Raw genomic sequence first — 12,695 nt, 5'->3', positions numbered from 1 at the left:
ATCTGTGCTGGTGATTGGGGCTCAGTTTGAAACAGGACTCACTGCTTAAGACAGTTGTGCTCCAGTCAGTATGATTTCTGGCTGATGATGTGTCTGAAAACACTCCATACAGCGGTGGAATACCAACTCGACTGTTGCACACCATACAGCCTGACAACCAAGAGTGGAATTTCTTTCCACGGTAGGACTGCTTTGGTTGTCATTTGTGGCATCCTTACAGCACAACTATTCTACACCCTGTTTTGTTGCCTATCCTGGGCTTACAGTTCACAAAGATAATGCCTGCCCACATACAATGAGAATGTCTGCTGCTTTTCTTCATGCTTGCCAAAAAACCTACATTGGCCAGCAAGGTCGCCAGATCTCTCCCCAATTGAGAATGCTTGAAGCATTATAGGCAGGGCCGTTCAACCAACTCAGGATTTTGACTATCTAAAGTGTCAGTTGGACAGGATTTGGAATGATATCCTTCAAGAGAACATCCAACAAATCTATCAATTAATGCCAAGATGAATAACTGCTTGCATAAGGGCCAGAGGTGGACCAATTGCTCAATTTGTGAAGCTCTTTCTCTTGAATAAGGTGTCCAGCTTTTCTGAAACTGTAATCATTTGTTTGTCTGTACATGTGCAGCACATCCACTGATTTGCATCCCATTTGAATAATTCATTCATGGTGTGCCCTTTTCTTCTTAGAGTGTATTTCCCCTGTGTAAATATAGACATATACTTCATTGCTGTAATACTTTCTTTTCCAGAGCTGGTCAGAGACAATACAATGGCTCAGTGAGTATTCACCAGAAATTAGGCCCCAAGAATTCCACCATAAAGCTATTTCATCACTAGCTAGACTTACAGCAGTGTCTGTAGAACAGTTCCACAAGACTGCAGAATTACTGTTGGTAAAGGAAGCTCGAGATCCGTTCCAAGAGGCTCACTGTCTCCAAGAGTAACTATCTAGTTCTAGGAAAAGTTGTGTTTATTAGAAAAATAATTATTTTTTCAATGGTGTTTTTAATTTTGTTTCAGAATGACTCTTTTATTGTCAGTCCACATCAGTATACTGGCTGCAAAATTTTCTGACACCCTGTCTTCTCGTGAAGAAGAAGAAGAAAGCTCAGGATTAACGTCTGTTAGTGATATAATCACAAACATTTTTCTTGAGGTAAGCATTCTCTGAGCGGCTTGGATGTCTCTGCACTTTAAAAAATTCTCATTTAGGTCTCAAGATAAAAATAGGTTAAGAGTTTGGGAAGAAGTGCCAGGAAAAATGATTAATAGATGATTTTTTAATTCCTTCTGACTGGTCTTCCTTTTCTTTCCTTTATTTATTTATCACCTGATGCTTGTGTTATGCTCAGTTTTCTCCTACCAGTAGATAAAATGTTTTTACATTTTTCCATACATTAATTTATGAAGCATTAGTGTTTTACCTAATTCTGTAATTGGAGTGTTTAGTCAACTAAGCTGTGTTTTTGGAGTTTTCAACACAACATTCACTGGAGTCACACCTGTGACTTTTGTACAGTTAGTGGACAGAACATATTCACTCATAGAAAACTGATCCATTTACATTATTGTGTCTACACCGAAAACCCTTACATATAGCACAAGTATTACCTTTTTTCTTATTATTCTCCAGCCCCAAAAAACACACTACCATTATTCTAGAAATTCATTCAACCTGCAATCCATTCTTCTGCCCAGGAAGGCGTTGTGTGAGTACTACATACTTCACTGAGAGATAAACTTTCTTCATGGAAACATCTAAACAGATCAGAATAATTCCTGACTGCAATATAAAACATTCCTGTGATAGCATTTTGTTTCAAAAGCAATTCAGTAGTATGTGCAATGTGCAAAAACACTTTGAAGAACAAAATTAACTCTTACTGATGTGCAGTTTTAAGTAGTGACAGTTCAGTAATATTTTAAGTTAACATTTTGTGTAGTTCTCACCTACCTTGCTCTAAATCAGCAAAATTTTGAAAAGTTCATAAACTATATCACCAGTATCAGCATTCAGAGTTCACTGACAACATTCTCTGTTATCATGGTAAGTTTCTTCTTCACTTGTATCATTTTTGTTGTAACATATAAGAATACTGATCTTATTATGAAAAGTATAGATTGCTATTCACAATATAGTGGAGATGTCAAGTCGCAAATGGGCACAACAAGAAAACGAATAAAGAAGTAATCTTCTGGCCAGAAGGCCTTCTTCTCCGTTAGACAACACTCACACACCCATTTGCTCAAATGCAACTAGCACATAAATGACCACTGTCTCTGGCTGCGGAGGCAAGACTCAGCAGAACCAGGGGAATCTCTGAAAATGTCTAGCACAGCTCTGATCAAAACATTAGGAATGGAAAAGTTTCATGGACCATGACCATTTAAGCTGGAAGATTTACCAGCATTAATCTTCTGCTGTCTAGTCTTCACATTAATTCATTTGTAGAGAACACTGTGTTCTCTCTACTTAATTCCTTAAAGCTCTCCTTGTGTTCTACGTCCATTCATGACATCAGCTGAATTCCTTTGTTGAAGAGGAATTGGGCAACGAACATGATGTTCATGTTGTGTAATGACTCTGCATTACTGATTCACATACACAATATTTATTTATAATCGTTATAAGGACAGAAACAACTTAAACACTTGGTGTCTCAGAAAACATTGCCCAAGGTCCAGAGATACTTTTTTTTGCAATATTCATGGGGACAGAAGCCCATAGAGCTTGTGTCCCCACAAACCTTTCTTCATTGATGCAAATATTTTTGTGGTGTTTTTCTTGCTTTGACACCTTCTGTAATCTGTCTCCTTAGATAGTAGAATTCTTTTACTAAGTGTGCTTTGTCTTCTCTAATTTTGATATTTAAAAAGTTAGTAATCTACTTTCTACTAGTCTCCATCCCCCATCAACCATGGACCTTGTTGTGGTAGGATTTCTCTCATACCTCAGTTGCATTGATAGCCATACTGAGGTGCAACCACATTTAAGGGGAATTTGGGGAGAGATTATACTAACATATAGTTCCTGAAAAGGAGCAAGTGAATGATTGATCTAATCTTGTAACATTAACCAGCATACCCTTGCATTGTTGGTACTATAATGGCTGAAAGGAAGGGGAAACTACAGCCATTACATTTCCTGAAGACATTACTGTATGGTATAATAATACAATTGACATTCTTCTCTGTAAAATATTCTACAGATAAAACAGAGACTGAAAGAATGTATAAAGCAATAAAAAATATTATTGATTGGCAACTCCATGGAGTGTTGTGTGAACCATGACCAAATAGTGGATAGAATTGGAAAGAAAATCAGCATTGGCTGTATTTTGTTGTTTTATTGTCAGCAAAATCGATTTTCAGTCACTTAGTGACCAACCCCAGTGCTGTAATATACAATTAAAATTGGTAGGCACTGGTATCAAGCTATAACCACAAGCTTAGAGTGGCGGCAACTTGAAATTAGCGGAGGTTGAGGCCTGGCGGATAACGAGAAGAGAGGATATACTGAAGGGCAAGTTCCCATCTCCGGAGTTCTGACAGGTTGGTGTTAGTGGGAAGTATCCAGATAACCCGGACGGTGTAACACTGTGCCAAGATATGCTGGCCGTGCACCAAGGCATGTTTAGCCGCAGGGTGATCCTCATTACCAACAAACACTGTCTGCCTGTGTCCGCTCCCGGGATTGGCATGACTCCTTACCCTCTCCCTTAAAACCCACATCCTTTCGTCTTTCCCTCTCCTTCCCTCTTTCCTGATGAAGCAACCATTTGTTGCGAAAGCTTGAATTTTGTGTGTATGTTTGTGTTTATTTGTGTGTCTATCGACCTGCCAGCACTTTTGTTTGGTAAGTCTCATCATCTTTGTTTTTAGATATATCTTATAATGGTTAGATAGATGTTTTTGAACTAAGTTTAAAACTGCAAAGTATTCCCATGTGGGGATGTGCATTCTAACCATAACTTGTTTCTTATGCACTGCAGGTTAAAATGTCCCAGTTGATATCCTTGGATAACAGATGTGACAATAAATTTTACTGATAAAAAGGAGAAAATGTATAAATGAGGCAGACAAATACGAGTATCTAGGTCTAAACCATGAGGTAGGCAGTTGATGCAAAGCAGGAATGGCTAGAGGAGAAACCCAAAGCTCTAGAAGCATGCATGACTTTGAGAAAAGTAGAGCATGCGTATAAGAAAAATTAAAGAAACATTTAAAGAAAAGTGAAGCACCTGTTTGAATATTAACATCAACAAAAGTGAAACGGAGATTATGGGGTCTAGTTGAACTAAATTAGATTATGCTAAGGGAATCAGCTTAGCAAGTAAGATGCTGAAAATATTAAATGAGTTTTGTGATTTGGGCAGAAAAATAACTGATTATGGCCAAATTAGAAAGGATATAAAGTGCATACTGGCAATGGAAAGGCAAATGTTTCTGGAAAAGAAATATTTTGAGAAGTAATGTAAATTTAAGTTTTACAAAATATTTTCTGAATGTATTTGTCTGTAGTGTAGAATTGTATGGAAGTGAAAAGTGTATGATAAATACTACCGACATGGAGAGAATAGAAGCTTTTGATGTTTAGTACTACAGAAGATTGGGTAAATACATGTTGCTGTTGTCGTTGTTGTTGTTGTGGTTGTGGTCTTCAGTCCAGAGACTGATTTGAGGCAGCTCTCCATGCTGCTCTATCCTGTGCAAGCTTCTTCATTTCCGAGTAACTACTGCACCCTACATCCTTCTGAATCTGCTTAGTGTATTCATCTCTTGGTCTCCCTCTACGATTTTTACCCTCCATGCTACCCTCCAGTACTAAATTGGTGATCTCTTGATGCCTCAGAACATGTCCTACCAACTGATCCCTTCTTCTAGACAGGTTGTCCCACAAATTATTCTTCTCCCCAATTCTATTCAGTACCTCCTCATTAGTTACAAAAACCTACCCGTATAATCTTCAACATTCTTCTGTAGCACCAAATTTCGAAAACTTCTATTCTCTTCTTGCCTAAACTATTTATTGTCCACATTTCACATCCATACATGGCTACACTCGATACAAATACTTTGAGAGAAAACTTCGTGGCACATAAATATATACTTTGTTAACAAATTTCTCTTCTTCAGAAACGTTCTTCTTGCCATTGCCAGTCTACATTTTATATCCTCCCTACTTCGACCATCATCAGTTATTTTACTCCCCAAACAGCAAAACTCATCTACTACTTTAATTGTATCATTTTCTAATCTAATTCCCTCAGCATCACCTGATTTAGTTAGATGACATTCCATTATCCTCAGTTTGCTTTTGTTGATGTTCATCTTATAGCCTCGTTTCAAGACTGCCCATTCCGTTCAACTGCTCTTAGAGATCCTTTGCTATCTCTGACAGAATTACAATGTCTTCGGCAAACCTCAAAATTTTTTATTTCTTCTCCATGGATTTTAATTCCTACTCCAATTTTTTCTTTTGTTTCCTTTATTGCTTGCTCAATGTATAGATTGAATAACATCAGGGATAGGATACAACCCTGTCTCACTCCCTTCCCAACCACTGCTTCCCTTTCATGTCCTTCAGCTCTTATAACTGCCATCTGCTTTCTGTACAAATTGTAAATAGCCTTTCGCTTCTTGTGTTTGACCACTTCAGAATTTGAAAGAGAATATTCTAGTCTACATTGTCAACAGCTTTCTCTATGTCTACAAATGCTAAAAACGTAGGTTTGCCTTTCCTTAATCTATCTTCTAAGATAAGTTGTGTAGGGTCAGTATTGCCTCACGTTCCAACATTTCTACGGAATCCAAACTGATCTTCCCCAAGGTCAGCTTCTACCAGTTTTTTCATTCATCTGTAAAGAATTCTTGGCAGTATTTTGCAGCTGTGGCTTATTAAACTGATAGTTCGGTAATTTTCACATCTGTCAACACCTGCTTTTTTTGGGATTGGAATTATTATATTCTTCTTGAAGTCTGAGGGTACTTCACCTGTCTCATACATCTTGCTTACCAGATGGTAGAGTTTTGTCAGAGCTGGTTCTCCCAAGGCTATCAGTAGTTCTAATGGAATGTTGTCTACTCCCAGGACCTTGTTTCGACTTAGATCTTTCAGTGCTCTGTCAAATTCTTCATGCAGTATCATATCTCCGATTTTATCTTCACCTACAGCCTCTTCCATTTCCATAATATTGCCCTCAAGTACATTGCCCTTGTATAGACCCTCTATATACTCCTTCCACCTTTCTGCTTTCCCTTCTTTGCTTAGAACTGGTTTTCCGTCTGAGATCTTCATATTCATACAAGTGGTTCTCTTTTTTCCAAAGGTCTCTTCAATTGTCCTGTAGGCAGTATCTATCTTACCCCTAGTGATGTATGCCTCTACATCCTTACATTTGTCCTCTAGCCATCCCTGCTTAGCCATTTTGCACTTCCTGTCGATCTCATTTTTGAGACGTTTGTATTCCTTTTTGCATGCTTCATTTACTGCATTTTTATATTTTCTACTTTCATCAATTAAATTCAATATCTCTTCTGTTACCCAAGGATTTCTACTAACCCTCATCTTTTTACCTACTTGATCCTCTGCTGCCTTCACTATTTTATCCGTCAAAGCTACCCATTCTTCTACTACTGTATTTCTTTCCCCTGTTCTTGTCAATTGTTCCCTAATGCTCTCTGTGAAACTCTCCACAAACTCTGGTTCTTTCATTTTATCCAGGTCTCATCTCCTTAAATTCCCACCTATTTGCAGTTTCTGCAGTTTTAACCTATAGTTCATAACCAACAGATTGTGGACAGAGTCCACATCTGCCCCTGGAAATGTCTTACAATTTAAAACCTGGTTCCTAAATCTCTATCTTACCATTATATAATATCTATCTGAAAACTTCCCCTTTCTCCAGGCCTCTTCCACATACCCAGCCTTCTTTCATAGTTCTTAAACAAAGAGTTAGCTATGATTAAGTTATGCTCTGTGAAAAATTCTACCAGGTGGTTTCCTCTTCCATTCCTTACCCCCATTCCATATTCACCAAGTACTTTTTCTTCTGTTCTTTATCCGACTATTGAATTCCAGTCCCCCATGACTATTAAATTTTCGTCTCCCTTCGCTATCTGAATAACTTCTTTTGTCTCATCATACATTTCTTCAATCTCTTTGCCGCCTGCGGAGCTAGTTGGCCTATAAACTTGTACTACTGTGGTAGGCATGGGCTTCATGTCTATCTTGGCTACAGTAATTTATTCACTATGCTGTTCATAGTATCTTACCTGTGCTCCTATTTTTTTTATTCACTATTAAATCTACTCCTGCATTACCCCTATTTGATTTTATATGTATAACCCTGTATTCACCTGACACGAAGTCTTGTTCCTTCTGCCACCAAACTTCACTAATTCCCAGTATATCTAACTGTAACCTATCCATTTCTCTTTTTAAATTTTCTAACGTACCTGCCCGATTAAGGGACCTGACTTTCCATGCTCTAATCCATAGAATGCCAGTTTTGCTCCTGTTGATAACTGCGTCATCCTGAGTAGTTCCCGCCCAGAGATCTGAATGGGGGACTATTTTACCTCCGGAATATTTTGCGCAAGAGGCCGCCGTCGTCATTTAACCATAGATTTAAAGCTGTATGCCCTCGGGAAAAATTACGGCTGTTGTTTCCCCTTGCTTTCAGCCATTCATGGTACCAACACAGCAAGGCCGTTTTGGTTAATGTTACAAAGCCAGATCAGTCAATCATCCAGACTGTTGCCCCTGACACCGCTGAAAATGCTGCTGCCCCTCTTTAGGAACCACATGTTTGTCTGGCCTCTCAACAGATACCCCTCCGTTGTGGCTGCACCTACAGTACGGCTATCTATCGCTGAGGCACGCAAGCCTCCTCATCAATGGTGGTGAATACATATGCATAACTAATGAAGTAGTACTCATTGAAAGAAATTGGTGGCACAGTTTGACTAAAAGAAGAGTTCTGTTAATGGGACACATCTTGAGACATCATGGAATCATCCATTTGGTAATGGAAGTAAGTTTGGGTGAGAGGTGGGGGTAAAAACTTTAGAGGTAGGCCGAGACATAACAGTAAGCAGGTTCGAGTAGATGCAAGCAATAGTTATGCAGAGCTGAAGAAGCTTGTGCAGGACTGATGAGCGTGGAAAGCTGCATCAAAACAGTCTGTCTACTGAAACCACAGCTACTTTCACATTGCTTAGTTTATTCTCAGTCTATTTTTTGTAGCAGGAAGTGTACCCACTGCTTTTAACATTTAGACAGTTTTCTTTGCATTCAGTGATGAGAAGTTTGTTGTTTCTGAAGCTTTGGTATCCATTCCCCATGCGACTTACACTAATTTCTTAATTTCGTTTCACTTCTTGAATTTCCTCTTTGTTGCAATGAATTACGACACTGTGTTATGTCATTGTTTCTTTCTTTTTTAGGGAGATTATCTTAATTTTCTGCTTGTGTTTCTATCACTATGGGAATACAAAATTTGAAGAGAGACCCTGTATCAGTAATAAATATCTTATGGGGAAAGAGCAGCAAGTGTGGCAGTTGAAGCGCTGAATTGTACTGAATTCATGAGATGATTCTTAAAGTATAGCAATGATTAAATTGCTCTGTGCTCAATATTACCACATAGTTTCAAATTTTATTCTTTTCCTACAGTCTGTGTTTTTATTTTTCCTTCTCTTTCTTTTCCAACTGTCAAATTCCAGTTCTCTGACACAATTACATTTTTGACTTCCTTAACAATCCTAATATTTTCTTTTATTCCATAATGAAGTCTTTCAATCTCCTTATCTCCAGAATTAGTTGACATATACACTTCTAGTACTGTAGTGGGCCTTGGCTTCGTGTCTGTCTTGGCTAGGATAATGTAGTCACTATGCTATTCTTAGTAATTTACTGTGTATTAAATTACATATGAACCAAAATATTTTAATGCAGTTTTCCAATATGATATATTTGGACCATAAAATATTTGACAGTACAATCCACATAAATACCCATGCTTTAAGACAGCACAGCACTACTTCAGAACTAAATGATGTATTGAGTAGATTAGATTAGTACTTGTTCCATAGATCATGAATACGACACTTTGTAATGATGTGGAACGTGTCAGGTTCCACATACCTGTCAACAGTTGTAGCCAGAGGCTGTTGATTATTATTTTATAACATGGAGATGACTGTTTCTGTGGAAAGGTCACATTTAAAGGTTGATAAAATTGTTAAAATTGCAACAGATAATATGAATTTTACTTTAGAGTGTACTCAAATCTTGAAGAGAAAACTATAAACAGCATAACAGCCTATACAAAATCGAATGAAGTGTTTAATGCTTGATGTGAATGTAATAGGGAACATGGGGATATGTTGATGTAACAGTATTAGGCGCAGTAAGTCCAGTTTGAGTTTAGTATTTATAAAATGCAGATGTTTAGTGATCAGTGGTGTAGATGCAGTTTCAACTGAATACTAAACTTGTGCCCTATATTTGCTGTAAAAAGAAAAGCCACAGACTGAGTGTTGTAAGACTGTTCTGTATAAATTGATGTATTTTTTTTTTTTCATTTAAAAATACCCATGATGCTATTTTAACATTTATTTAATTAGTATGCCTGTTGGTTCTGGTCTTCAGTGTGAAAACTGGTTTGATGTAGCTCTCCACACTAGTCTTATCCTGTGCAAGTGTCTTCATTTCTATCCAACTACTGCAACCTATATCTATTTGAACTGCTTGCTGTATTCAAACCTTGGACTCCCTACACAATTTTTAGATCTCACACTTCCTTCTAATTATAGCTGATGTGTACTAAATTAATTAAATTACCTAAAGTCTTTTCTTTAAGAACTTTGAACAATATTTTCACCTACTGAGTCATGGCAAGTAATATTTCAACAGTTTTTATAGGTAAATATGCAGCAGTAGATTGAAATAAAGAGCAACCAATTTTTAAATGATAGGAGGAATGGTAGCATCAGCTGTAAATTTTTAATTGTTTGTTGCAGATAGATTTCAGCTACTGTTTAGCATCTCCATATAACCAAGTTATGATGACTCATTGTAAACATAAATGGTACCATTTGACATTACAGAAAAGAAATATCAATTTTTAACTGATGTTTGTTATCTGTAGTGTCAATTGGTACCATATGCTATTACATTCAGTATAAGTCGTCATGACTCGGATGCACTGCACTGAAGATAACTACACTGCGGCTGAAATTGACCTGCACTAAACAAATAAAAAATTTGACTGATGCTGCCCTTTCCTCCTATCGTAATTCTCATCAATATGGTCATAAAGCATGCTGTTCCTAATGGGAACAAATCAGAAGAATCTGTTTTTTGATGTATCCCCTGTACACATCCAAGCATTTATCTTGACTTAAAATGTGTGTGTGTGTTTCTCTCAAAAGGCACAAGGCTCAACAGTTGAAATGTTGCTGCATACTGAGTTTAGCAGCTGAATACAGAACAGCTTCCATAATAAGCATTAATGTCTGGTGACTGACAGCAGCATTTAGTGCCAGCGTGTTCCATAGAAATAGGAAGAACATTCCTGGATAAAAAGTTGCTAATGCTATGTCAGTGATGATTTTGAATAGTTGGTGGTTGGAATGAAATGCTTTATGTTCTTTAGAATTATTGAACCTTTACATCCATGTCTCACTATCTATATTTAGTCATTACCTTATTAGTGGTGTCTCATAATCGTCTGTCCAATGCCTGGTTATATTTAGCTGTCAGTACAGTTGTACTTTATTTATTAATGGAAGAGTAAATAAAATAAGCATATACACTAATTACAGTGAGCTTTATTGAAATGTGACCAAGAGTTAAATATAAGATTGTTTACTGATCTTGATAATAAGATCTCATCAGTGTTTACTTTTGTTCCTTTAATGCATCCCTGAAAGCCTATGCATTGATTTTTGACCGTTTTTTGTTCTAGGCCTCCAATAGCAGTTCTTACATAAAAGAAGCATTTCAACTCATTATACCAGTACTACAACTGGGTGTGAGGCCATAATATGAAAATGACTTACAATATCATCACCCTAATTGGAGTAACTGGTGTACTGTCATGTTATGTGCAATAGTACTGAAACAATGTTTATTAAAACACCCAAGGAAATATTAACCTCAAGCTTTCGAGGATCCCTCTAACTCAAGATGAAAGCAAAATGGAACAGAGAAGATACCAAACAAAAAGATGGGTCACCCACTAAGTATTAATCCCAGTCCTGGTGTCCATTGTACCCTGCACTGTCATTCTCTTCATTCCCCCACCTCTCACTCTCTTGCCTCTGCAGAAGAGAGCCTGTTTTTAAAGTATTTAAGACGTCAGGTGTGCTACATTTTTCACTCTACTTGTTGACACAGCTGTATTTATGTACCGTTGCACCTAATAAATTATTAAAGTGGTTATTGTCAAAGTTCAGTGTTGTCAAAAATTGTGTTACTCTTAGTGTTACTATTTTTTAACAGAACTGTCATCTTGTAAAGTTCTAAGCATTGTAGTTTATGTTATCAAAATATTCAGAATCAAATATATGTATTTCTTATTGTTGAGAAAAGAGAGAACACAAGTTTAAATAATTGATTAGTTTTTTACCCACATTTGACTTTCAGGTTAGAGAATCTGAAAGATAAATCAATGGAAACATCGTTTCTTGCATATTCAAACTGTAAATTCGTGAATGCTATTCCGAAATGAAATGTTCAAAAAAGGGGCACTGGATAAGCAAGATAAGATGATTTTATTTGATCGTGTCTATGGCTGTTGCCAAGATGGTGAACACGACATTTGAACGCCACAGTTATATTACATCCCTAGCATTGTTATACAATAATTTATTATGTAATATATTTAACTAAATTTGTACTTATCATATGTTCCATAATCTTGGACATTTTCCCACTGTTATTCCAGGTATTTAAATTTGGTGATGCTTCTTGGAAGTGGACCAAGGATATCCCCTGGTAAATTGTTCCATTTGTACTCCTGAACCAACAAGCATACTTACTCCTATTGTTGTTTCAGGATTTCACATTTCTCTTGTACTCAAAGTACTTCTCTCCATCATATGTCCTTATGTTGTCACCTGCATTCTCACCCACATATGCTTGGTAAATTCCTTCAAGTCTGGCTGTTACCTTTCATCTTACATGGCCTTCCAGTTTCAGTTTCTTTATTATTTCTGTGGCATTGGTTGCACTGTGTATATCTGGTTGCATTCAGTTGCACTCCTATATGCTTGCTTAAGTATCTGTGCCTTATCACTACAGCATACTCCATTTGGGATTGTGGCAACATCACTAATACATTTCATCACAATAAATGAGCAAACCTATTGCTGAAAGTAACTTTGGCACAGCTTGCATGGTTACAGTTGTTTATTGTCACTCTGTTTTTTATTCGTATGTGAGTGCAAATAAATGCTGTCTGTCTGAGCAGTCTTTTTATGAGGATAATTTGTAATACTCAAGCTCCCATAGTGGTGACCCTGAACAAGGAAAATGAAAAAATGAATGTATATCGTTGGAATAAGGTATTAGTTGACATAAGCACTGGAAACTTGAATCAAGAAAGAACAATACTTACCACTAGAACCAGGATCACAATCCACAACTTTTAACTCACCACAAAATGGTACTATAGATGC

General features: G+C 37.1%; 1 protein-coding gene across 1 annotated transcript in view; it reads left to right on the top strand.

Moving 5' to 3' along the window:
- Nucleotides 1–11,465, top strand: part of LOC124804731 (protein FAM114A2) — a 68,638-nt gene extending 57,173 nt beyond the window's left edge. Inside the window, exons 7-9 of the mRNA XM_047265025.1 lie at nt 758–948; nt 1,029–1,164; nt 10,982–11,465. Coding sequence (XP_047120981.1) covers nt 758–948; nt 1,029–1,164; nt 10,982–11,059 — 405 coding nt within the window. The 3' untranslated portion in view covers nt 11,060–11,465. The remainder of the gene's footprint in view (nt 1–757; nt 949–1,028; nt 1,165–10,981) is intronic.
- The last annotated feature ends 1,230 nt before the right edge of the window (nt 11,466–12,695 follow it).

Source organism: Schistocerca piceifrons, chromosome 7, assembly GCF_021461385.2.
Source record: "Schistocerca piceifrons isolate TAMUIC-IGC-003096 chromosome 7, iqSchPice1.1, whole genome shotgun sequence".
Taxonomy (NCBI): Eukaryota; Metazoa; Arthropoda; class Insecta; order Orthoptera; family Acrididae; genus Schistocerca; species Schistocerca piceifrons.
Note: the sequence above shows the minus strand (reverse complement) of the source record. Positions and strands in the feature narration are given on the sequence as shown.